The sequence below is a fragment of the Rhinatrema bivittatum genome, chromosome 5 (assembly GCF_901001135.1).
Source record: "Rhinatrema bivittatum chromosome 5, aRhiBiv1.1, whole genome shotgun sequence".
In the NCBI taxonomy this organism is placed as follows: Eukaryota; Metazoa; Chordata; class Amphibia; order Gymnophiona; family Rhinatrematidae; genus Rhinatrema; species Rhinatrema bivittatum.
The window spans coordinates 177,893,638-177,918,055 of record NC_042619.1 but is presented as its reverse complement, the minus strand read 5'-3'; the positions used below and the strand labels follow the sequence as shown (position 1 = coordinate 177,918,055).

At 42.0% G+C, this 24,418-nt stretch overlaps 1 protein-coding gene across 1 annotated transcript in view; it reads left to right on the top strand.

Moving 5' to 3' along the window:
* The first annotated feature begins 2,214 nt into the window (after positions 1-2,214).
* EDNRB (endothelin receptor type B) overlaps positions 2,215-24,418 on the top strand; it is a 61,174-nt gene continuing 38,970 nt past the window's right edge. The window contains exons 1-2 of the mRNA XM_029603043.1: positions 2,215-2,439; positions 3,449-4,034. Of these exons, the coding sequence (XP_029458903.1) occupies positions 3,558-4,034 (477 nt within the window). The 5' untranslated portion in view covers positions 2,215-2,439; positions 3,449-3,557. The remainder of the gene's footprint in view (positions 2,440-3,448; positions 4,035-24,418) is intronic.

Below are 24,418 nucleotides of genomic sequence, written 5' to 3'. Positions count from 1 at the left end.
TTATTTATTTATTTATTTATTTATTTATTTATTTAGTTAACATTTTTATATACCGGGATTCATGCGAATTAGCATATCGTCTCGGTTTACATTGTAACTGAAAAAAACAAGCATGTAAGAATGCTAATTACATAGAACAGGAAATAAAACTTGGTACAGTATACATTAAAACAAGGAACATAATAGAAAAAAGGGAAACAAAAACGTAACTTAATCTTATTATAAAATGTGATATTATAAGCTTGGTTTAAGAGTCTTTATTTATTGAGCTTTAGTGAGGTTACATCACCAAATGCTTGATTTTTCATGATTCTAAAGAATGTGTTTGGTAACACTGATAACAGGACCGGTGCGGCCATTTATAAAGGAAAGAAGAGAGAAGAGGAGTGAGTGGGCCTTGTTCCTGTCCTTTCTAACCTGACTGCCAATGAACCTTCATGGAAGGATAAGTGGGGGCCAGGGAGGCTCCCGGCACTGGCCATTTTAGAAGGGGATGCAGGGGGGGCTAGAGGAGCCTGGCTAAGTCAGGTAGGCATGGGCCTCAATCAATTTTGCTGGCAGGTGGAGACTTGGAGGGGCCCAGGGAAGCCATGGATTGGCTCAGCCTCAGCCCTGAGGCTTCTTTTAGGGCAGGCAGGAGGCAGAGAGGGAGCAGGAGGGACATTTTGATATTGTTTTTTGGTTTGTTTTCTGGGGGGAGGGTTAATGTTTGTCTTTGGTTTGGTAAATGAACTGAACTGGAAAAAAAAACATTAAATGAACCGGGGGAAAAAAAAAAGAAAAAGAAAATCTATTGCAGCACTGATCAGTGGACTACTAACGAGATGGTTCACAAACAGCATAGAAAAAATGGTAAAACAGAAAAATGCAGATTCTGAAGAGCAAAGCTGGAAATGGTTACACATCTCATTGGAAGGTATGACATGCTGATGTCAGAAGGCCTGCATACAGAAAGGCACGATAAGGTAGCATGAAGTGTCGCCTGGAAACTGCGTAAAAACTATGACATTGCTGTACCAGAAAAAAACTGGGATGGTGAATCTGACAGAAATTCAGAGAATGAAGTTGTGATAACCAGGGACATTCTCACTCCATCTGATAAAAATGTTCCATGCTAGAAAACAAGGCATATTGGTAAAGGGGAAAACACTAGAATGGCTTTGGTAACAGATGTGTTAGTTCCTATTTTGTACAAAATATGGACAGAGAGAAAAGATCCTCATGTACCTAGAGATACAATCAGAGACCAAGAAAATGCTGCAGATAGATACTGAAATAGTCCCAATTGTACTGGGCACTTATTAACTCCAGGAGGTTGCTCCCTTCGGCACAATGCAAGTAAATTTAGCAGTACAATTGAGATGTTGAGATGGTATCCAGCATACTCTGGCTTATGAGTGAGGTTCATTCTTGTCAAGGTTTGCACAAAATACTATATTGCTTTTGATCACATTTTGTTTGATGCACTGACAGATAAAAAAATCATTTTTGAACCTAGATTTATGATTATATTGAAAATAAGACTCTTCAGATTAAATGGATTGGGCTATTAGGCATGATCCAGGCATGAGATCTGTGTGGTTCCTTCCGGCAAATTAATTAAATAACATATAAGTACATTTATTTTAATTATGGATTGACTTGGAAAGAGTTGCATTTATGTTGTGTCTCTCTCTGCTTTTGAACTGGTGGTAGGCGTATAGGCAAAATAAACTATCCCTAAGTAAATGTCCAAGAGGAATGGTTGAATATCACCTGAACAGGCCAAAATATATCTTTTGTGCAGTACAGGAAAAACTTTTTATGTGTCAAAAATCAGGGATAAATAGCCATGTGAGAGTCAGGAATTTTACAGATTATTCATTGTAACATGTAAGCTAGCAATTTTTCAATCTCCTAACATTTAAAAGTGTTTTATTAGCCCAGGTTTTTGATAAGGAAAGATACAATTGGGTATGTTACTCTAATCTGAATAGCTCAGCAAAGTTTTTCAAAAAGGGAAAACACTCATCAAGTCAGCCTTCTAAAGATCCCCTTAAGTAGCAGATTCAAGAGATCCCCTTAAGTAGCAGATTGTGATCAGTCTCCGCATTATCAGATGATGCTGCCCAGGCAGCTGGATGAGAGGGGAAAAGGCTTCTATTCTGCAGGAAAGAGCAGGCGGAGTTTGCTGCTGACTGATGGAGAAGTACTTCACTAAGCCGCAGGATTCAAACCCTGCCAGGCACACACACACACACGCCACAAGCAAGGTCTGGCTGGTTCCTCACTAACATCCTCTGACTCATTCAAGAGGAGCAAACCCGGCTGAAGTATCATAGCACGTTTCAAGGGTCACTCACTAGCAGCTGGCTGTGCTTTGGTTACTTGCATCTTACAAGCAGCGCCTGAGAATTACTGCTCCAGAAGGAATAAAAAGAGCATTTTGCAGTTTCCAAGGTAAATCATTTATGTATTTATCTCCATGTGATATATTGCATTTGCCTAGGAAATGCACAGTACCTATGTCTGGTGGGGGGACAGAGGACATAAGAACTCCAAACTTGGAATTAATAATGTAAAAATAATTTATAATATTCATCATGGTATTTAGAAAGAAATGCATTTTACTAGACAATCGCATTATAAATATTACAAAAAAAAAAATCAGCCAGAAGAATGGATTTGTAACTAAATTCTGGGTGTTGTGAAAAAGCATAGGGAGATTTATTATTTGCTCTCTACATTTTTTGTACCAGCTATTAGTTTTTCTGTAGGTCCGACTTATTTTATGCCAGTTTGAAAAGTTGCCCAATGACTTTTTAATGGGCCAATTTACCTCTACACCCACCAAGTACTGCTATTCTGGGTTTCATAACCCCAAATCACTGAATCTCCTCTCTGATTATTTCTATCTAATATACTGCATTATTCACAACAATCTTACATTATAGGACTCTTATACTAAAGGGCTCTGTGTCACACTTGTTAGGGTATAGTGATGCATGTTGTGTTTATTTCTCCCCATATATAAGTACAGAATGATCTCCTACTAATCTAAAAATTCACCAGGCAACATTCTTAACTGGATACATTACTTTGTAATTCAGTGTTCACATTTATTCTGTATCTTTAAGCATAAAATAACCCATAATTAAAACTTGACATATTTTAATTGGCATAAACATAACTCTGTACAGTCTGTAATGAAAAAAAAAAAGTAAAGCTATCTATTCTCTTCTTAAATATTGCAGTGCAATTTGATTTAATGTTTTTTCATAGCAAGTTATGTCTTCTGCTAGTATTTTACTCTTTTTTTTCTTAGCACTATGCAATATGTTACAGCCATCTTTTATCATAGATAACAGAGGAAGGCATCGCAGTTTTATTGGACATGACGTTTCCAGCAGTGTACATTGAACACTTCAGTCTGCTAATATTTTACATCTATTTCTCTTTTTTTTTTTAGGTTCAGGCTGGATAGCGGCACCACAGAAGCAGATTTATCTCTGTTTTTTTTTTTGTTTGTCAAAAATTTGCTTGTATCACCCTTGTGCAGAAAAAAAGAAGGACTTTTTATGATGGAGAAAGTGAGACTCGGTTTTGCTCTAGCATTTTTATTTTGCATTGCTCTGGTTCTTGGGCAGGAGGAGAGTGATCCCCACATCAGATCAATCTCCAATAAAAACACCACATTCATGGGAATTACAACAATGAGGTCAGCAGAGGCTAAAAACAGCAGCCTCAATGTGTCTAACCCCTCCATACCCCAAAATGATCCTACAACTGATCTGACAAGTTTTAAATCCAAAAGACCCAGATCCCCACCTTTTACAATGTGCACAAAACCGACTGAAATCAAAGAAACTTTCAAATACATCAATACAGTGGTGTCCTGCCTGGTCTTCGTGGTGGGTATTGTTGGCAACACAACCTTGCTGAGGATCATCTACAAAAATAAATTCATGAGAAATGGACCTAACATACTGATTGCCAGCCTTGCCTTAGGAGATCTGCTTCATATTGTCACTGGCATTCCTGTCAACGTCTACAGGGTAAGTGTCCAGGTATCCCTGGGTGTTAATGCTAAGCACCTCCTCAATCTATGTAGCATTTGAAAATGACATACTACGGCTCAACAGTTAGCCTTGAACAGCAAATATTCATGCATTCAGACGTAGCTATGGTTATCCAAAAGAAGGTTTTTCCATTCTCAATAAAATAAACTGAATATAAACATATATTTTTATTTGTTAAAAAAAAGGTGAAAAATAGTTAACTGTGATGTTATAGTATCATTTTCCAAAGGAAGAAACAAATCTGTCTACAGAAAAACTATCAAGGTTTGCTTGCCTATGACCAAAATAAATGAGCCTTGGCAGAGTCAGAACCTCTAAATATAATTACTAATTACAGCAATATTTTACTTTACTTTTAAAATGTCATCTAGGGCTGCTACATACCCCATCTTACTGTACTTTTAGTCAGGTCTATTAGTCACTTAACTGTTTCTGATTCACTGAATCTTTGATTGCCCCCAAGTTGCTTTTTAACCTGGGTGGTTGCTAAAGGCAGGGCTTATAGTGGTCAGACAAGGAAGGCCCTGGCAATGAATTGTTTTGCAACCATTATTTGCCGACTCGAGCTTCCTCTTTTTAAACCTCTGCTCCCCCTACTTAGAACAGAAGTTGAAAAGCACTCCGTGAAGATCTTAAAGGAATTAACCTTCGTCCGTGCTGTGTCTGCCCTTACCCTTTGCCCCTAGGGCTGTGAACACTGCTTTCTTGTCTCCTGTATAGTTATAGTATGACACCACTGGACCTTCATGATAGCTGCTTCCATCTTATTAAAGATGCCTTTTTACTGGAGACAAGATTTCTTATGTCACTACTGATCTTAGCAAGTGTGTTACATAAAGTTATATAAATATTCACTTGTGTCATACTGGAGCCATAATCTCTGCTCACAACTCTTAAATAAATAGGGATTCATGTATACATGGCAAAATCTGCAATGCAGGGTAAGGATGTCAAAAATTAATAAAATAACTCAAATATAGTCCCAGTCTTAATTGTAGTAGAACATTTGCTTTCTCTTCTCAAAGGTATCTGAGCTTTTCCCCATTTTTTACACCTAGTGAAGAAGAAACATTCTAACTCCAAAGCATGACTATTCTTTAATTTGACTGATTTTTCAACACCCTAAAATTTAGAATAAAGAATATTCCCTCATTGTCACCTGATATGGCAATTTTCAAAACTTCCCTCTTTGATGCAAAGTCGATGAGTGCCCTTCTCCTGCGGACTCTGCACCAGTTTTCAAAGGGGCAGCAGGAGCAATACTTTCTCTTTCAATTATGCCATGGGAAAAAGTACCTGCAGGGATTTGCACCTGCCTTCTCTTCAAGTACTTCTTCTTTTGAAAATAATTGAAAATGTAATCCTGCACATTGCGTCCCTCCCCTGACATAAATAAAAGCTACTGGGCCCACTTACTTTTTTTCTTAACTGGCTAAAAATGCACTGATTGTGGATTCTCAGAGATAGTGTGAGCCAGGGAAAGGCTGGGCAATTTTCAGACAGCCAGGTTTAGGCAGATAGATCTGTATTTACTCATGTAACTGGCTTCTAAAAATTACCCTTAGAATGCTTAGTCTGATTCCAAATTAATACAGAGGGACTATAGTAAAGTCTGCAAGGCATGAAATGCTGTATATTCCAAGGCAGACAAGCAGGGGACAATAGTCTAAATCCACTTCCTCCTATTTTATTGTGCTTCTCATATGTTCCATACAGTCTAATGCATTAATCTCAAACAAATAGTCAACGCACATAAATCACAAAATCCAAACATAAAATGTGTTGCATGTTTCCAAAGACAGAGTAAGTTCAGAAAATGTTGAACTGCTCAATACTTATAAAACTCTAGCTCCATCTATATCAGGGACAAGTAAGGAGTCAAATAGTTCTGGAAATACCTTGTCTATAATTTTTATTAATATAAAGTCCAGACTGATCTTTCTTCTCAGCTGAAACAGTGATCCTTTTGCAATCCATAAAGGAAAAAAAATAAAGAAATGTTTTGGAGGTTATTCAACCAGTTCGAGGCTGGGGCAAGCAGCTATTTAGGAAGGCCAACAAATTAAAAATGCAGTATTCTCAACTTGAGCAGAAAATGTGCAGGAGGCTGAAATGTAGGTTATTGGACAATCCTGAGTATAATGACACACTCGGGACCTGCCCATTTATGAATTATGGAATGCTTTATCAGCCTCATTACAGCATACATGAGCCTCGTTAACACTTTGATCCCCTATTTAAAAAGGCAGGGAAACCACATTGAGCATGGGCTCTGACGTCAATGGGTACTAATGGCAAGAATCCAAAAACACCTACCCGTACATCAGTCTCCACACCACCTCGTTTGTGTAGTCCCTGAAACATTTATTTGTAGTAATGTGGAAAACCCCAGTATTCACATATACAAAAATTGCTAAATACGGTTAGAAAAGGAAGCTCTAATTATAACTTCTATGTTAACTTCCAACCACCACCTGCCAGCCTACGTCCTCCTGATCCTCCAGGGCTAGTAACTGGAATAAGGAGGACTAGCCCTGGCGAGTGCCCCTGGCAACCCTGGTGAGTCTGCTATGTCTTGTTTCCTATCTTTCTGTATAAGAAGGGTATGGTCCGCACATTGTTGATTCACCCAATGTGTGATTCAGACTTTGTCTAGACTAATACTTTACTTTGCACCTATTGGACCCAGTTCATTGAGAAGGGTCTTCTTTTTTGATGTTTTTCAGAGCAAATGTGGAACCGATGCGGCTTCTGCTTCTGGTCCAGCGGTCAGAGCAGAACATTGCATCCTGGACACAAGATTTGCCCCACTGGAGGGGGACAAGAGGGCCTTGTTGTTTTTCCATAGAGGATCCTTAGGGGTACACGACCCTGGAGGATCAGGATCAGATATGGATGGTTGAAAACATCCACCCAGTGAATATCTCCCTGAATATGTTTGTCATACAGCATGGCTTCTTGTCTGTTGGTCTGCAAGTATCTTTGTCTGGCATGCTGATGCTTTTTTTTTCTTTCTTTATGCATTTCATCGGGTTCAAAATTTCCACAATTCATTTGCCCTCTTTCTGTTTCTGATATTGTGATGTGTGCGCACTGTGGCATTGACTTCTTTCTGTGCGTTGAGTGTGACATTTTGTTGTATGCACAAGATTTTTTTGTGTTTCTTGACTAAAGTCTATAGTGTTGCTTGTCTTTGTCTTTCTTTTTCACATTGCATGTCTGCTAGGGGTGTGCATTCGGATTGACCGCATTAGTAAAACGCAACTCATATTTTTTTTTTACTTAAAAAATTGATTCGACATAAACGATCGGATTTCCCACATATCGAACATAGATATGTTCGATATGTGGGAAATCGCGATTGTTGAGCCAAAATAAAAATATAAACCCCCTCCCCCTCCTTAATCCCCCCCCCCCCCCGACTTACCACAACTCCCTGGTGATGGAGCGAGGAGTGAGGACGCCATTTCTGCAATCCTTGGCGAGAAGCATGTGACGTCGGCGGCACGTCGAGTGACGCCGGCGTCACGTGATTCCCGGCTCATTCGCGCCGGACGGCTCGTTCGGCCCAAAAAGAACTTTTGGCCAGCTTGGGGGGGCCTCCTGACCCCCCCAAGCTGGCCAAAAGTTCTTTTTGGGCCGAACGAGCCGTCCGGCGCGAACGAGCCGGGAATCACGTGGCGCCGCGTCACTCAGACGCGACGTCACGTGATTCCCGGCAAGTTCGCGCCGGACGGCTCGTTCGGCGCGAACAAGCCGGGAATCACGTGACGCCGACGTCACGTGATTCCCGGCAAGTTCGCGCCGGATGGCTCGTTCGGCCCAAAAAGAACTTTTGGCCAGCTTGAGGGGGTCAGGAGGCCCCCCCAAGCTGGCCAAAAGTTCTTTTTGGGCCGAACGAGCCGTCCGGCGCGAACTTGCCGGGAATCACGTGACGTCGCGTCTGAGTGACGCGGCGCCACGTGATTCCCGGCTCGTTCGCGCCGGACGGCTCGTTCGGCCCAAAAAGAACTTTTGGCCAGCTTGGGGGGGTCAGGAGGCCCCCCCAAGCTGGCCAAAAGTTCTTTTTGGGCCGAACGAGCCGTCCGGCGCGAACGAGCCGGGAATCACGTGACGCCGCGTCACTCGACGTGCCACCGACGTCACATGCTTCTCGCCAAGGATTGCAGAAATGACGTCCTCACTCCTCGCTCGATCACCAGGGAGTTGTGGTAAGTCTGGGGGGGGGATTAAGGAGGGTGAGGGGGTTTAATTTTTTTTTTTGCACATATGTACATATACCCAACTCATTGGATTTTTTTTATGTCCATATTGGCCGCAAGTGGGACCCCCTTTCGGACATAAAAAATATGAACATAAAATTTTGCTCTGCACATCCCTAATGTCTGCTGTCCTACCTCTGTGTCTCCTGCCTTTCCATTTTTTTTTCTGGTTCATAGGTATTACTGTAGCCCACCCCTTGTAGCTGTTTCTTCCCATTTCCTCTCTTTTTCCTGCACTACTCAAAACATGTAACCACCTCGCCAGGTGTTCATGCAGTTCTAGATATTCCACCCACAGATGCATGCAAAATTGTATTCCCTGGGGCTTACTGTGGAGGTGAAGAAATGTCCCCCATTTACTTCTTTCCTTTTTTGCACCTGTTTCTTCATGTGTTATCCATGAGATATTCTAAGTAGGGCTTCTAGTTTTCTATTAAAACCAAAAATACCTGATAAAACATGGGGTTTTTCAGTTTAAACCTAGAAAAAGATACCTGCAAATAGGCCTACCCTGGAGGTGCTCTGATAATGTTACCCGGCTGCTGAAAGGCATAATGACCCATGCAAGCAGCGGCCAGATGACATCATCAGAGTGTGCTGGCTGGGACTCCAAGCCCTGCCAGCACAGGAAGAGGCACCGTGGGAGGAGCGGCCAGTGGGGAGCCCAAGTCCTGCTGGCCTAAGAAGATGCACCACTGGAGAAATAAGTTGGAGGAAAGTACAAGTCCTGTTGGCCAAAGAAGTGAGTGGAGAGCAGAGAGAGATAAGGGGAAAGAGAGAGGGGGGAGGGGGAGGGAAGAGAGTGAAGAGTGGAAGGAAGAGGAAGAGTGCAACAGGGAGAGGAAATGGGATGGGTAAATATACATTTCACATAAATGATTCGGTATGAACAATTTGTGAAGTAAATTTTTGCAAGTTTGACTTTGAAATAATGATGGTATCAACAGCCCGCCTGTGAATTTTGAACATTCCTGTGGTGCCATCACAGAGCAATGGAAAGCAGCAACAGAGGCTCTCGCCACTCAGTTGATCTAAGAAATGAAGAAGAGACACCTAGGGCAGATGCTGAGAGAGGGATGGGAGGAGAAGAAGCATTGGGGGTGCAGATGTTGAGGGAAGGAAGGAGAAAGTGGAAGGAGACAGAGATTGGTGCAGGGGAGTGACAAGTGACAGATGCTGGGGAAGGGGGGGGGAGAGAGAGAGAGTGGCAGGTAGGAATCATACTGCGGATGTGGATAGAAAAAGAGGGATGGATGCTTAGAAAGAAAGCAAATGGAGAAAAGAACACAGGGGATAGATGCTCTGGAGAGGGAAGAAGCAAGTGGGTAGAAGGATGGAAGTTGGCAAGAGTGAACTGAGAAAGAGAGAGGGGGGTTGTTTGGTCAGAGCCACCACCCAATGAAAGAGCGCTCAACCAGAGCCAGTGCCCCCCTCTCTCTCTCTGCAGGGGGCCCTGAAACAAAGCCTGACATGTGCTTCGGGTAAAAATTTTGTGTCAGGCTTTGTTTCAGGGCCCCTGCAGGAATTCCATTTTTCCCGCGGTTCGGGGGGGGGGTTTTCAGGGGGCCCTGATTTTTGGGTTAGCGTACCCTAACTCCCGGAAAAAATTCAATCGGTTTTTGGTTTTTCCGAACCATTCCGAATTAGGCAATTTTGTTGAAATTGCCTAATTCGGGAAAAACGATTACACATCCCTAATATATAATATGTTTGTTATTTGTATGTTTTTGACCATTTTAAGTGAGAATGCAGATGTGTGCCAATCCATGAGTTGTGAACAAGCTTGCATTGCTGGCACAGAGTAGGCAGTATGATGGGGCACAGTGGCAGATTTTCCCACTGTTCCAGCTGTTTGCAACCCCATCTCTTCAGCTATGGAGATCAGCCAGGCAACTGCCCTGCTAAGCTTCCTCCTTTGACTCTTTGGGTGACAGGGCCTGACAGCTCCTCCTGCAATTCTTTATCTGGCAGCCTCAGTGCATTATTTTAGCCACCCCCACAAAATATTGGCACCCTAGGCATATGAATAGTTCATCTAATGGTAGAGCCAGCCCCTGGTAACAACTATTGCCTTTACCAATGTATGGATGTTAATAAATCACTTTCTCTCTGCATATAAAAGAACATATGGATATATAGCCAAAGAGCAAGAGAACATGATGTAAAAGTCATAAATTGGGAAATCAAAAGCTGTTTCTATAACAAAGATTTTTCCCATATACTTGTTCTATGTGCATTTATTAAAGGTTTTCATTTTTACAATGTAGCTTAAGGTTTCTAAGTCATACACTCCAAAACTTCCTAAAAAGAGTAAAAAGCAGTGGCATTAAAGTAAGCTAAAAGAGAGACTATATTAAGTGAATTAGCTATCCAGAGCAGCAGCACCTCCTCATATAATGTGTGCTTTATTCAAAGGAGCTATAGAAATATGGATTGTGGCCCTTTAGGTGAGTAGTGAGGAGGGAAGGGAGGCATGCTCCCAATACAACGTCTTCCAAATTTGCTGAATAAATTCATAGCTCAGGTCACACAGACTGTTCAGAGAAGCAAATTTCATTTCTGAAAGAAGTCACAAGCGAATCCAGTAGATTCCCAAGCCTGATGAAAGCTCAACATTTTGGACTCAGAAATGGTACTCTTTAATGTTCTACAGACAGAGAGCTATTTATTATTTATGTATGTATTTATTTATTTAAAGGGTTTTTTTTATATACCAATAACCGTAGTAGGCAACATCTACTAAAGGCAACATGTTGCTACATAGATAAGACCAAATTCAGCAACCAAATAATGTTTTTAAAGGCAATGGTCACCCAAAACATTTTCCCACAAAATGAGAACCTTACAGTGTTCTTTAATTTCTGAACAGATACAAAAAGAATATGTGTCTGTCTAGCACATTTGTGATAAAACCCTGAAATGTTATGGAGGCTCATTCAGTGGGCTGACCAGATCTGTAAACAGGCAGGCAGACAGAGAAAGGTAATAGTAATCTCCCAATACTGCATTAAACTATCTGGTGTGCCTCATTCTCATTCAGTAGCACAAGATATTTTGGATGGAGAAAACCTCAGGGTTTGTCATTGTTTGAAATGTTACTGAAAATGCTGAATGTTTTTAATCTGCATTCCATATCTGTGATATGGGATCCATGGGATGTGTTTTCTGGGATATGGTAGGACAACAGGGATTAAGAGATTTTGATGAGATTGTGCTTGTATTAGTGAGAAGACATGACTGGTGGGGACATGGTCTGCAAAGGTATACATTCTGGGTCAGATTGGCAGAAGTTGTCCTTTCTAGTTTAGAGTTTTGGAAGAGAGGATGTAGAGTCCTGGAGTAGCCAGGCCGTAGGCTGGTGGGGCCCGGGGCCACCTTCAGTTATGGAGTGGGCCCTCCAGGGGGTTTCACTCCAAGGGAAAAACCCTGAGGCTGAAGAGTGGAGAGCAGGCAAATCGTCCCCTTGAATAAGAAAAGCCTGAAGGAGATGAAGAGGTGACCAACAAGGAGGAGGAGAGCCCATGAAGGACCAGAGTGTGGAAGAAACTGGTGAGGCCTTGCACATTGCCAGAGTGAGAGGCCCAAGATGGTAGGAGACAGGTGCCTGAGGAAGAGAGGTTGTGAATAGCTCATGGGGTTAGGTGTGAGTGGCCTCAGAAGGTAACTTGGGATTTGAGATCTATGTTCCCCAAAGAGAGAAATAGAAACTTTGAGAATGGAAAGGTAGGGGGAAGTGGGGGGGGGGGGGGGGGGGGGGGGTGATTGAAGGATCCAAATTCTGTTCAAGTGTGGACTGGGGGTATGATACTCCAAACCTTGGAGATACCAGATAGCTTGATATAGTGTATGTTTTACTCCGTATATCCCATAAACTCTGGGAATTCAGTACAGACTGTTTATCCTCTTCTGAAATGTACATACTTGTGGCAGAAAAATCCAGAAAAATAAAACTAGGGCTTGTTTGAAGTCTGTGAGCGGTGTGAATTTGTCTTTGAAACTTTATTTATGCCAGCGCTAATTGTGAAATAGGGGGACCAGGTTCATGGCTGGAAGGATAGAAGGACACGCTCTCCCTGTACCAGCCAGGAAAAGGTGTTCTGCCCTACTGCTTCTAACAAGGTCCACTCCTCCAACTGCACGACCCAAATCATTGTACTCACAAACTAAATTAGACTGACCCTCCTCATATGGGGACCGAGCCTCTCAACCTTTTCTGTGCCTGGTTGGAGGGGCTACACGCAGTAGATTTTTTATTTTTTTTGCTTAGAGTTCACTTGAGCCATTTTTAGATGAACTCTTTGTTTTAACTTAACCTCCAGCTTCCTTTTGAAACTCACTTATTTTTTTGTATCTGTTGCTCTTTCTTTTTATTTAAGAAGGCCAGATTGTTCCTCCACTTCTGGAGGAAAGTGAGATATAAACTGAAAGGTGTCCATTCTTAGAGTTTTCAAAGTGAAAGAGACACAAAAATCAAGATGTTAATTGAGATACAGCTGTAACCTGTAAGGACCCTAAACCATTGCAATTACTAAATCATCTTAGGACCTTTTTCAAGAAAGACTCTTTCTTTTTTCTTTTTTTTTGTAGGCTCAGAGTCAGAAAACGTCCTTTTTGAGTAAGGCCATGTTTTTTAAACATTTTTGGCTGGTTCAGTTAAAAAATGTTATTAAAAACAGTAAGGCTGGGAAAAATCCCACTGTGTTATTTGTGCATCTTATAGCTTCTCCAATTTTTCTACATACATTTAGACAGCAGCCAACTTTATAAGATGTGCAAAACATGCTATTTCAAATTAGTGCAAGCTATACATTTGGCAGTATATTTACAGATATTTAAGCAATTTTCTAATGCATAAGCCCTTAAGGACTGATGTGTTAACCTTCTGTATTTTCCATGGTATTTCCAGATTTTGTGATGGTTTGTTATAGATGCTAATGAGCTCAGAGCAAACTTTCACAAGAAATATTTTGCACATTGCCACAGCCAGGAACTTTGTACATTTCCAGTCATGGTAGCACGTGATGCTGTCCAGGGATCAGTTGAGCCACCGCTGTGTGACCCATCTGAAACCCTCTCCTCTCAGTGTTTACAAAACATTTTGGTGAAAGTTACAATTTGGTGCCACACCAAAGCTCCCCACCTCCAAATGGCATGGTCTTCTGGGAGTAGGAGTGATTCCACAAACTCCTGTTTCACAGTGCAATGTTGGAAAATGGTGCCAGCTGACTCCTGAGCACATGGAATCACCTGGCACCATTTTCCAAGATGCTGCCAGCAGGGCAGACGTGAGTACAGATTGCTCCTGACCCCAGAAGACCACCCCATGTATGAGGTGAGCTTTATAGAGGGACAACTGGGGTGAGGGGTTTCCAATTTGGAGCTATAACTCGGTTTTTTTGGGACAAGAGGGTGTGGCTTTGAGGAACATATTTTACACTTATGGCCTACGAGGGATTTGTGGTTGATAGTGGGTGGCTCCACGTGGACAAACAGGGATTTCTGAAATGGGTGAGGGGGACTTCAAGCAGGCCACATGGACTCTATAACACTGTGTGCTGGAGTGCATAAAGCACTGCTAAACTGGGCCAGCTGCAAGGTAACTACACGTCACTGAGGTGTAGTTATTTTGTGTGTGTGTGTGTGTGTGTGTGTGTGTGTGTGTGTGGAAAAAGGCCAGCAAACTTTTTTTTTGAGTGCCTGATTTTCAAATTGATGTATTAATGAGCTGCTTTGTATGATTTTTGCATCACAGCAGTTCATTATTCTGGAATTAAAGTTTTGCACATAGCAGACTACGTGTGAAAGTTTACTACTGCAAAACCCTCTTTTGCAAAGCTTATTCACAAAATGGGGCCTTGGGTGAAAAACAGCACAAAATTTCCAGAAATGCTAACATTTTGGAATTTTGTGCTATTTTTACACAAAGCTTGCTTTTGTGAAAAAATTTCACAGCTTAGGACATCAGCCTCTTAAGAGGTGTTAGTGTGTTTTGGATGAACCTTAAGAAATGTATAAATGCACAATTCATTGTGCACACAAAAATGCAAATTTGTATGGTTTATTTTTTATTTCTTTTGATTATTTTTATAACCCATCCTTAAATCTGGCCCTCACTTCCCCAGTGAAAAAACTGACATATCTAAAGCACTATTTGAGTTTCAAAGCTTAACAATTATAAGAAGGAGATGAAGTGTTTATTCTTTGACTCCTATGCATTCACAATTGTAAGGAACCTTAGACGTGTTTTTCCTTGTGCTTTAATAATTCTAAAACAGGCTTTCCCCTGGTGATAAAACAATAGCCTCTTCCTATTTGTTGTATTATTAAGATTATTATTATTGACTCATCTTCCTTCATACCTGAGCTTCCAGCCCGGGCAGAACATGCCCCAGCTCTGCTCTCTGGCATTTATGATGAGGGGTTCAAACCTGAGAGCTTCATTAATGTCCACAAGCTTTACATTCCCCTGAGTAGGCCCCGGCTTCCTCCCTCTGTAACCCAGTCACCACAGCAAGTCCTCGGAAAGGGGGGGCCAAAGACAGTGACCTCGTATTCCTGCACGCTGAATCCTGAAGCATCACAGTCATGCGATGGCTGGAAATTCCCTCACGTCTGGGAATTATGAGCACTACCCCTGCAACATCCTCAGTTCCTGCCATTCTGATGTACAGAAGTCAGATTCAGGAATCCAGTCCTGGCCGACTGTAGCCCAAGTCTCTAATTTTTTCTGAGACTAATACAGCAATTGAAATTATTTATCATAATCCAACTAAGGCCTGGATTCTCTAAGGTCGCAGACCTTAGAGAATCCAGCGGTAACGGGGGGGGCAGGGGGTGAAGCAGGGGGCGGTCCTGCGATAGCCGGCAGCGATGGCACCTCCGTGGTGCCATCGCTGCCGGCTTTCGTGCCGAATAATTACACCATAAAAGGTGTAGTTATTCGGCGCAAAACTGGAGGCGATAAAGAATCTTACCTTTTGCCGCCAGCGATGTGCCGCAAAGACAGCCCTGGGGCTGCCCCAACTCCTCCTCTTCCGGGGCCGACTCCGCCCCAACTCCAACCCGAGCTATCTAATGAACACGAAAAGTCCCTTTTCACGTGCGATAGCGTTAGAGAATGACCCCCCTAAAGTCTAAGTAAAGTGTTGAAGGAGGAATGTTTTCTTTCTACTCCAGCTCCATGGTATAGAAACAGAACATATGAGCAACTGAAGATTAAATTAAATGGAGAAAACGTAAATACAGATACTTTAAATACTAGTTTTCAGGCAAACTTTAGCTGAGAGTGACCCCACTTAGGATTTCACAATTATAGACATTTCACATGCAACAAATGAGAAGCACACAATTGAATGATTGCTCTCTGAATCAACCAAAAAAAAAAAAAGATCAAAACATTAACCATAAATTAAAATCCAAAACCAACATATTAATTGCACTTTTTACTGTGCAAAATATCAGATTTTTAGAACAGGGTATGATCATTTGAAGTGTGGTATTGTATGTAATTCCCATTTTTATATGCAAAACGCGACTACTAAAAATGTACCATCAACCGTATAAAGCTCTCATGCTCCTCCTTTTTTGATGTATAAAGTCCAATGTTTCCCCTTTTATAGACTTGCCAATTGCAGATTACGAATTTTCCATTGTCTGTTTCACATCTGTAACACAAAAACACAGTGTAATGCAATTGATTGATAACCGATTCAAAACCATTGCCTTCAGCCTGCAGAATTGGGTTTACTGTACCCAGGTTTTCTGTTTTATCTATACATCACCCTATGAATTAATGACTACTTCTTGTACTACATTTAATTACTTCTAATGTTACTGGAATAGAAAGGTTACAATTATTTTTCTTATTCATGACTCTCAATACTATTTTGAATTCTACCCAATGATTTTCTAAGTGAGCAAACTCTTTAAGTGAGCTCTAATTACTTAACGAGATTATTTCCTCCTTCCTTTCTAAATCTCCTGCCTTTAATTCTTTTCAGTTATTCTAAGCATTGCAGAAAGGTTAGCCCATGTTTATGGACTTTTTTTTATATTGCAGATATTTTATTAATTATAGTCCCCCCTCCTGAGTTGCTTTAATGGTAAGGTTGAAAATCAAATTAGAGTAAATAATAAATCTGGGAATTTTTTTTTCAACCTGTAAAAACAGTTAATTTGAAAGCAGACAGTGACTTCCTATTAGACCAGCACTAAAAAAGAAAAAATAGATCATCAGAGTTCTTTCTGCCCTACTGAAGATTAGATACGTTTTTGGTCTACACACACACTCTAGTTGGCTACTTACTCACCAGGAAGCTGCAATCCACTTTCAATGTAAAAGTTTAACCTTTTTAGCAAATTAAAAAGTAAGAAAGCCTCAGAGCAAGATTAGTTGCTACCAGAGTACTAATGGATGTGAAGTAAGGAAGGAGAGGTCCTATTACCTACTGCAAAAACTGGAAGGAGTACTCGCTATAACAGGGGTGGGGGGTGTTTTGTTAATTCCTTTTCTAGTAAAGGGACCTGTAGTTTCCTCTTTCTCTGTTCACCTTCTAGCTCAATCACAATCATCCTCTGTGGGACTACAATACCAGGAGTCTTTGCCAACCTGAAGATAGGATATTTGATATTCCTCTCCCTCACACACATAGCTCAGGCCCTGCACTGACAGTCCCTGGCTGGGGACACACACCAGAACCCTGCAGTCCTGGGCCCTCAATTTGGGGTGCTTTGTTGGACTCTCAGAAGGACTTCAAAGATACAAAGATAAGTCTTAATTGCATTTTAATATATGTATAAATGATCTGGAAAGGGATGAGTGAGGTGATCCAGTTTGCGGATGACACAAAATTATGCATAGTAGTTAAATCTCAAGCAGATTGTGATGAATTGCAGGAGGACATTGTGAGACTGGAAGCTTGGGCTTCTAAATGGCAGATGACATTTAATGTGGACAAATGCAAGGTGATGCATATAGAGAAAAATAACCCTTGCAGTAGTTACACAATGTTAGGAATAATTACCACCCAGGAAAGTGATCTAGGTATCATACATTGAAATCATCTGCTCAGTGTGCTGTGGCGATCAAAAAAGCAAATAGAATGTTAGGAATTATTAAGAAGGGAATGGAAAATAAAATGGAGGATGTCATAAAGCTTCTGTATCACTCCATGGTGAGACCACATCTTGAATACTGTGCAGTTCTGGTCACCGCATCTCAAAAAGGATATAGCTGCACTGGAGAAAGTGCAGAGAAGGGCAACCAAAATGATAAGAGGCATGGAACAGCTGCCCTATGAGGAAAGGCTAAAGAAGTTAGGGCTGTTCAGTTTGGAGAGGAGATGACTGAGGGGGGATATGATAGAAGTCTACAAAATCATGAAAGGCCTTGAACAAGTTAATGTAAATCAGTTATTTACTCTCTCAGATAATAGAAGGACCAGGGGGCACTCCAAGAAGTTAAAAAGTAGCTCCTTTAAAACAAATCGAAGAAAATTCTTTTTCACTCAGCGCATAGTTAAGCTCTAGAATTAATTGCCAGAGGATGTGGTTACAGCAGTTAGTCTAACTGGGTTTAAAAAAGGTTTGGATAAGTTCCTAGAGGAAAAATCTATGCTATTACGGTAATTAATAAGCAATAGTAGCTTGTGATTTATCTAATGTTTGGGTACTTGCCAGGTTAGTTGTGACTTGGACTGGCCACTGTTGGAGACAGAATGCTAGGCTTGATGGACCCTAGGTCTGACCCAGTATGGCACATCTTATGTTCTTATGTTCTTTCAAAATACTGCTACATCTAAGCTAATGATTAATTGTAAGGCAAAGAAGACATGATTTGCTGGTAATGCCTATTATGACTGGCTTTTAGCACACTTGGGGGCCGATGCAAAAAAAATGTGCCAAAAGTGGGCGCTGCTTTCATAACACATGCCTAGGCACCTCTCCTGGGGGCGTCATGCAATATTTAAATGAGGGGTCACGCTGCCAAGGAGGAGCTAGGATCAATTGCACATCCCTAGCGCATCTTTGGCAGCGAGAGCCCAGGAGAGGTCGGCTGTCCAAAACGCAAGTCCAGCCACGGGTTAAACAGTGCTCTCATCTGAGCACACTATTTTGTATTGCCCCCCTAATGTGACTGATTTTGAGAGGAGGGTTTTCTTTTGATTATAGCCCTCAATTTAGCCTCTCCCCTCTGCAAAATCCCCAGCCCCGGCCAGCCTACGGAATGAAACAGCTGACCCAGAAACTGAACCCAAAATAATTCTGATCCAGAACAATTATGTTTTTTTCAAAGCTTGCAAACAAGTTGATCTGTCATATAGTGACGTTAACCTCATCAGATATTTCATTTATTGAGGGGTAAGATAAGCCTGAGAATCCTTTGTGTGTTTGTTTCATTTATATTTTGTAAAGACTGGAGAATGTGGAATTTCTCCTTCTTTAGCATTTCATTCATTTCATGTATTATACAGTATCTATATCATATTGTTCTGAGAGCTCAAAGTGGAAAAATAGTCAAAAATACAGTCACCAATCAATGTCCTAACATAAAAATACCATGTAATATAGACAGCATTATCAGAAGTGCAAAAACAAATATAGCATCCCCTTCTATATTTTTGGGGGGAAGGGATCAAGGGAATTTGTATTATATATTTTTGTCTTCCTTTTTTTTAGGACAGATATTTAATTATGTTCCTTTAGAACCATTCCTTGCTGTTGAGGATTTACAAGTGAAAGAAAAATATGTCAAGAGAGTTTTACTCAGGGGAAGATTTTAAAAACCCTGCGCGCGTAAATCCATCTGGATTTACGCTCGCAGCGGGGTTACGTGCGCCGAGCCTATTTTGCATAGGCCCGGTGACGTGCGCAAGCCCTGAGATGCGCGTATGTCCCGGGGCTTTGAAAAAGGGGCGGGAAGGGGGCGGGGCGTGGGTGGGGGCGCCAGTCCGGAGGCAGTCCGGGGTCGGGACCGAGGCCTCCGGCACAGCGGCCATGCCGAGGGATCACGCGCCGGCAGCCGGCCAGCGTGCGCAAGTTACGCCTGCCAGAGGCAGGCGTAGATTACACAATAAAGGTAGGGGGGGATTTAGGTAGGGCTGGGGGGTGAGTTAGAGAGTGGAACGGAGGGGAAGGTAGGGGGGAGCGGAAGGAAAGTTCCCTCCGAGGCCGCTCCGATTTCAGAGCAGCCTCGGAGGGAATGGGGAAAGCCATCGGGGCTCCCCTAGGGCTCGGCGTGCGCAAGGGGCACAAATATGCAACCCCTTGCGCGTGCCGACCCCGGATTTTATAACATGTGCGCAGCTGCGCGAGCATGTTATAAAATTGGGCGTAGATTTGTGCGCGCCAGGTTGCATGTACAAATCTAAGCCCGCGCATAGCTATTAAAATCCATCCCTCAGTTTATTAACTCTTAGTAACATTCAAGCATCTGTTGCTATGATGTATTTAATGCTATTTGTTTCTTTCTTTCTTCTTTCCGTACATATTGAAAAATTAGATTAATTTTATTTGCAATTTGTGATTTATTCAAATTTGAAATAAATAATTTTTAAAAAATAAATAAATGAATGGACCCAAATTCATTTCCTCCCCATAGCAGCGAACGCAGCAGCACTGTGGCTAAGCCACTACAACACCTTTTTTTCAGAGGTTTTGTATCTGTTTTGGACTTATCTTCCCAGTTGTTTATTTTTTTTTAGTGAAATGCACACCTTGCCTCTTTTTCTGTCTTGGGAATTGTCTCTCGACATGTTTGGTTTTGCCCTTTGTGCTTGCTTTTGCACATGAAAGCTACAGTTTACAAAGCAACTTCCGAAAAAGAGAGGGTGTGAAGACCTTGCAGCTCCCTGATAATGTGCAGATGTGTCAGTCTTAACTGGTGATTTGCAACAAGTGAACATGACAAGGGCAAACTCCACTGAGAGCAATGCACTCTACAAGTTTATGCATTCTAGTACAACTTTTTACAATAAACTGAAGCAGTTTGGATAAAGATTCTTATTTCTAATACTGCTTATCTTAAATGAATTCAATTTGCTTCAATTTTTAAAATGCAGTCTTTAAAATTCCTTGGAGTAACCCTGTATACTTTTTAACCAAAAGTCTTTATTTGAAAAAGACAAGCAAACCCATGAGGTGTTTTCTTTAGTTCTTAGTGGCAATGTAACTTTTTTGTCTTCTAGCTACCCTCGAATTAAAAGTGAAGAGAGAATGGCCTAAATAGGTTAATGTATAGTGAAGAATACATTAGCAGTGCAGTAAGAGTTTGCTTTGTAGTAACAATACTGATCTCAATCCTTTGACAGGACGGGATTCCCACAGAACTAAAGAGGTCAGCAGTATGTGAAATTCTTTTACATTCCCTTTCACTGAATAGTTTATGAGAATTCGGATAATTTATGAAAATTTGCCTCCTCTATTCATTTTAAAACCTATTGTTGAGCAGTAGGTGATATAACAGGGCAATATTATCTCATAGGGGATCTCATTACCTTGTGACAGTAATTCAAAATTTTGTTTGATCCAAGCAGGAGCCTTGGTGGTGGTGGGTGGAGGAGATAGTGGGGAGTTAATCCACCTTCCTATTGATCCTATTTTCTCTCTAATGCAATCAGCTTTTCCAGTCCCTAAAACCAGCTGCCACTGTGAGAAATACATACCTACCCTGTGGTTCAAAGGGAATGCAGATGTCTCTGAGATTCTAATGCTGCTCCAAATCCAGATGTCTGTAGCTCTGAAGGAATGACACAACATGAAAGCCATCTCCCAGAGACAACAGACTTATCTGTAGCATTACCAGACCTGATGGATCCTGAGGAGCTGAGACAGGATGAGAACTTAAAAAGTTTCATAAACATGGCATTTGAAACAATTCATGGATGAATCATTCTTTACAAATATGCACTTTTTATAGTTGTAAAGATACTAATAATATGGAATTGTGTAAATAGGAGAAAGAAGGAATGAGAAAATCTCGGTTAACCTTCTAAATATGCTAACATAGTAATGACGGCAGATAAAGACCAAATGGTCCAAAACAGTCTGCCCGGCAATTTGCTTATGGTAATAACTACCACTCCGTGCATGCTACCCCCATGTGTAACTGCCGCTCTGTGCAGATTACCCCATGCTTTCTGTTAGGGTAGTAACTGCCGCTGTGTACAGGTTACCCCCATATGTTCTTTTAAGGGTAGTAACTACCACTCCATGCATGTTACCACATGCTTTCTGTTAAGGGTAGTAACTGCCGCTCTGTGCAGATTACCCCATGCTTTCTGTTAGGGTAGTAACTGCCGCTCTGTGCAGATTACCCCATGCTTTCTGTTAGGGTAGTAAATGCCGCTCTGTGCAGATTACCCCATGCTTTCTGTTAGGGTAGTAACTGCCACTCCATGCATGTTATCGCATGCTTTCTGTTAAGGGTAGGAACTGCTATTCCATGCAGGTTAATCTTATCCATTCTGTTAAGGTAGAAACTGCCGCTCTGTGCATGCTACACCATTGCAGAAATGTTACACCATCCCTTACAATTCTTTAGGGATCCACAGGGTTTATCCTATGCCCTTTTGAATTTCATTAATTGTTCTCGTCTTCACCAAAGCCTCTGCAAGGGCATTCCAGGCATCCACCATTCTCTCTGTGAAGAAATATTTCCTGACATTGCTTCTGAGTATTCCTCCCTGGAGTTTCATATCATGACCCCTAGTTCTACTGTTTCCTTTCCAACAGAAAAGGTTTGACGTTTGTGCATTGTTAATACCAGTCAGGTAAGGTGTTCTGTAAGATTTCAAAACAATATGTTCTTTAACTGAAATTAAAACTGCTTGAGAACATTTTGAGTCACAGTCCACATAATGCTTTCATATTTGTTACATTTTTTGATTCTTAATAAATGACATTTTTTTTGGTTTGGATATTTAAAAGATCACATTTATGCAAGGCCAATAGTCAATTGACTGAGCACAGTTGTCCTACACTTGTCAGCAAAAAGCTTAGAATTATAAAGTAATTGGAAGATCTCCAAATGAGCACAACATTATTTCAATGCAGCAAATAATAAACTTAGGAGTGAATTATAAAAAGGTTATGTGTGAAAAAATGGAACACATATACACATATGTGAAGCATCTGCGTGCAATCCGTATTTTAGGAATGGGTGTGTTAGGGGTGTGTTGGGGCGTGGTTTGCCAGTAATTCATTTTTTTAAAAGCGACTTACATGCAAATGTCATCAATACTGCATGTGTAGATTTACTACTGCTTTTTTATGCACCAACTTCAAATATTTATGATATTTTTTGACTTGGTGTTTGGCAGGCTGGCTTCTTTGGGTGAGTGGACATGGCAGCAGGCTAGGGGCAATGTGAGTGAGTGTACCTGGACAGATTGGGTCCTACTAGGTGGTAACTGGGATAGACTTGGCTCTGGGGGGTAAATGGGACAGACTGGGCCATACCGGTGGCAAACTGGGATAGACTAGGCCATACTGGGAAGTGGGAGTCAGAGTACTTGGAACAGACTGGGCCCTAATGGGAACTAAGGGACATTCTGGGCCATACTGGGGGGTGGGAGTCAGTATACCTGGGACAGACTAGGCCATACTAGGGGCCAAGAGTTGGTGGTGCAGAATGTCTTTTCGAAATGACTCATAGATTTATAGATACTCATGGCACAATGGTTAAAGATGGAGAGAGAGAGAGAGTATACAGGACTAGGCACAGCTTTTGGACCTGTCTGAGAAGCAAATTATGCACCAGTTTAGATTTAATAAGGAAACTATACTGTACTTATGCTAGTATTTAGAGCATGATCTGTGCCCTTTCACTCACAAGGGCTATGCCTTGCCAATTAGAGATGTGGTTTGTTTATCACGAATTAGGCAATTTCAACGAAATTGCCTAATTTGTCTTGGGTCGGGGGCCCCGAACCCCGAAACTGATTTTCCCCGAACTACGAGGAAAATTAGTTTTTCGGGTTTGTATGGGGGGGAGGGGCACATTTTATTTTTTTAAATAAAAAATCACCCCAAGCATTAAAATTTACTGTGATACAACAGCCCCCCACAATCCCGATCCCTCCCCAAGACTTACTAACATCCCTGGTGGTCCAGCGGGGTCCCGCAAGGGATTTCTCCTTCCATGCCGTCGGGCTGTCTGGCCTGCCTCAATCAAAATGGTGCCAATAGCCTTTGACCTACTATGTCACAGGGGCTACCGGTGCCATTGGTCAGCCCCTGCCACATTTTTTGAGTTGGACGCTTCGGGGTAAAGTTTGTTTTTCCTCGGTTAGTTTTTTGGAAAAATGAACAAAAACTAAACGGGGAAAAACAAAATGGGCCCAAAAAACGACGCGGGAAAACGAAGCTTAAAAAAACCCACCCCAAGCATTAAAATTTACTATAATATACTGAATACAACCCCCCCCCCCCCCCACCATCCCAATCCCTTCCTAAGACTTACTAACATCCCTGGTGGTCCAGCGGGGTCCTGAGAGGGATTTCTCCCTCCATGCCGTCGGGCTGTCTGGCCTGCCTCGATCAAAATGGTGCCGATAGCCTTTGACCTACTATGTCACAGGGGCTACCGGTGCCATTGGTCAGCCCCTGCCACATGGCCATTGACGCCATCTTGTGCTCCTACCATGTGACAGGGGCTGACCAATGGCACCGGTAGCCCCTGTGACATAGTAAGGGTAAAGGCTATCGGCACCATTTTGATTACTGGCAGCCGACGGTCCGAGTGCAAGAGGTTGCTCCCGGACCCCCACTGGACCTTTGGCAAGTCTTGTGGGGGTCAGAAGGGTCCCCCAAGACTTGCCAAAAGTCCCTGGTGGGCCAGCGGGGGTCCGGGAGCAACCTCTTGCACTCGGACCGTCGGCTGCCAGTAATCAAAATGGCACCGATAGTCTTTGCCCTTACTATGTCACGGGGGTTACCGGTGCCATTGGTCAGCCCCTGTCACATGGTAGGAGCACAAGATGGTGCCAATGGCCATGTGACAGGGGATGACCAATGGCACCGGTAGCCCCTGTGACATAGTAGGTCAAAGGCTATCGGCACCATTTTGATCGAGGCAGGCCAGACATCCCGACGGCATGG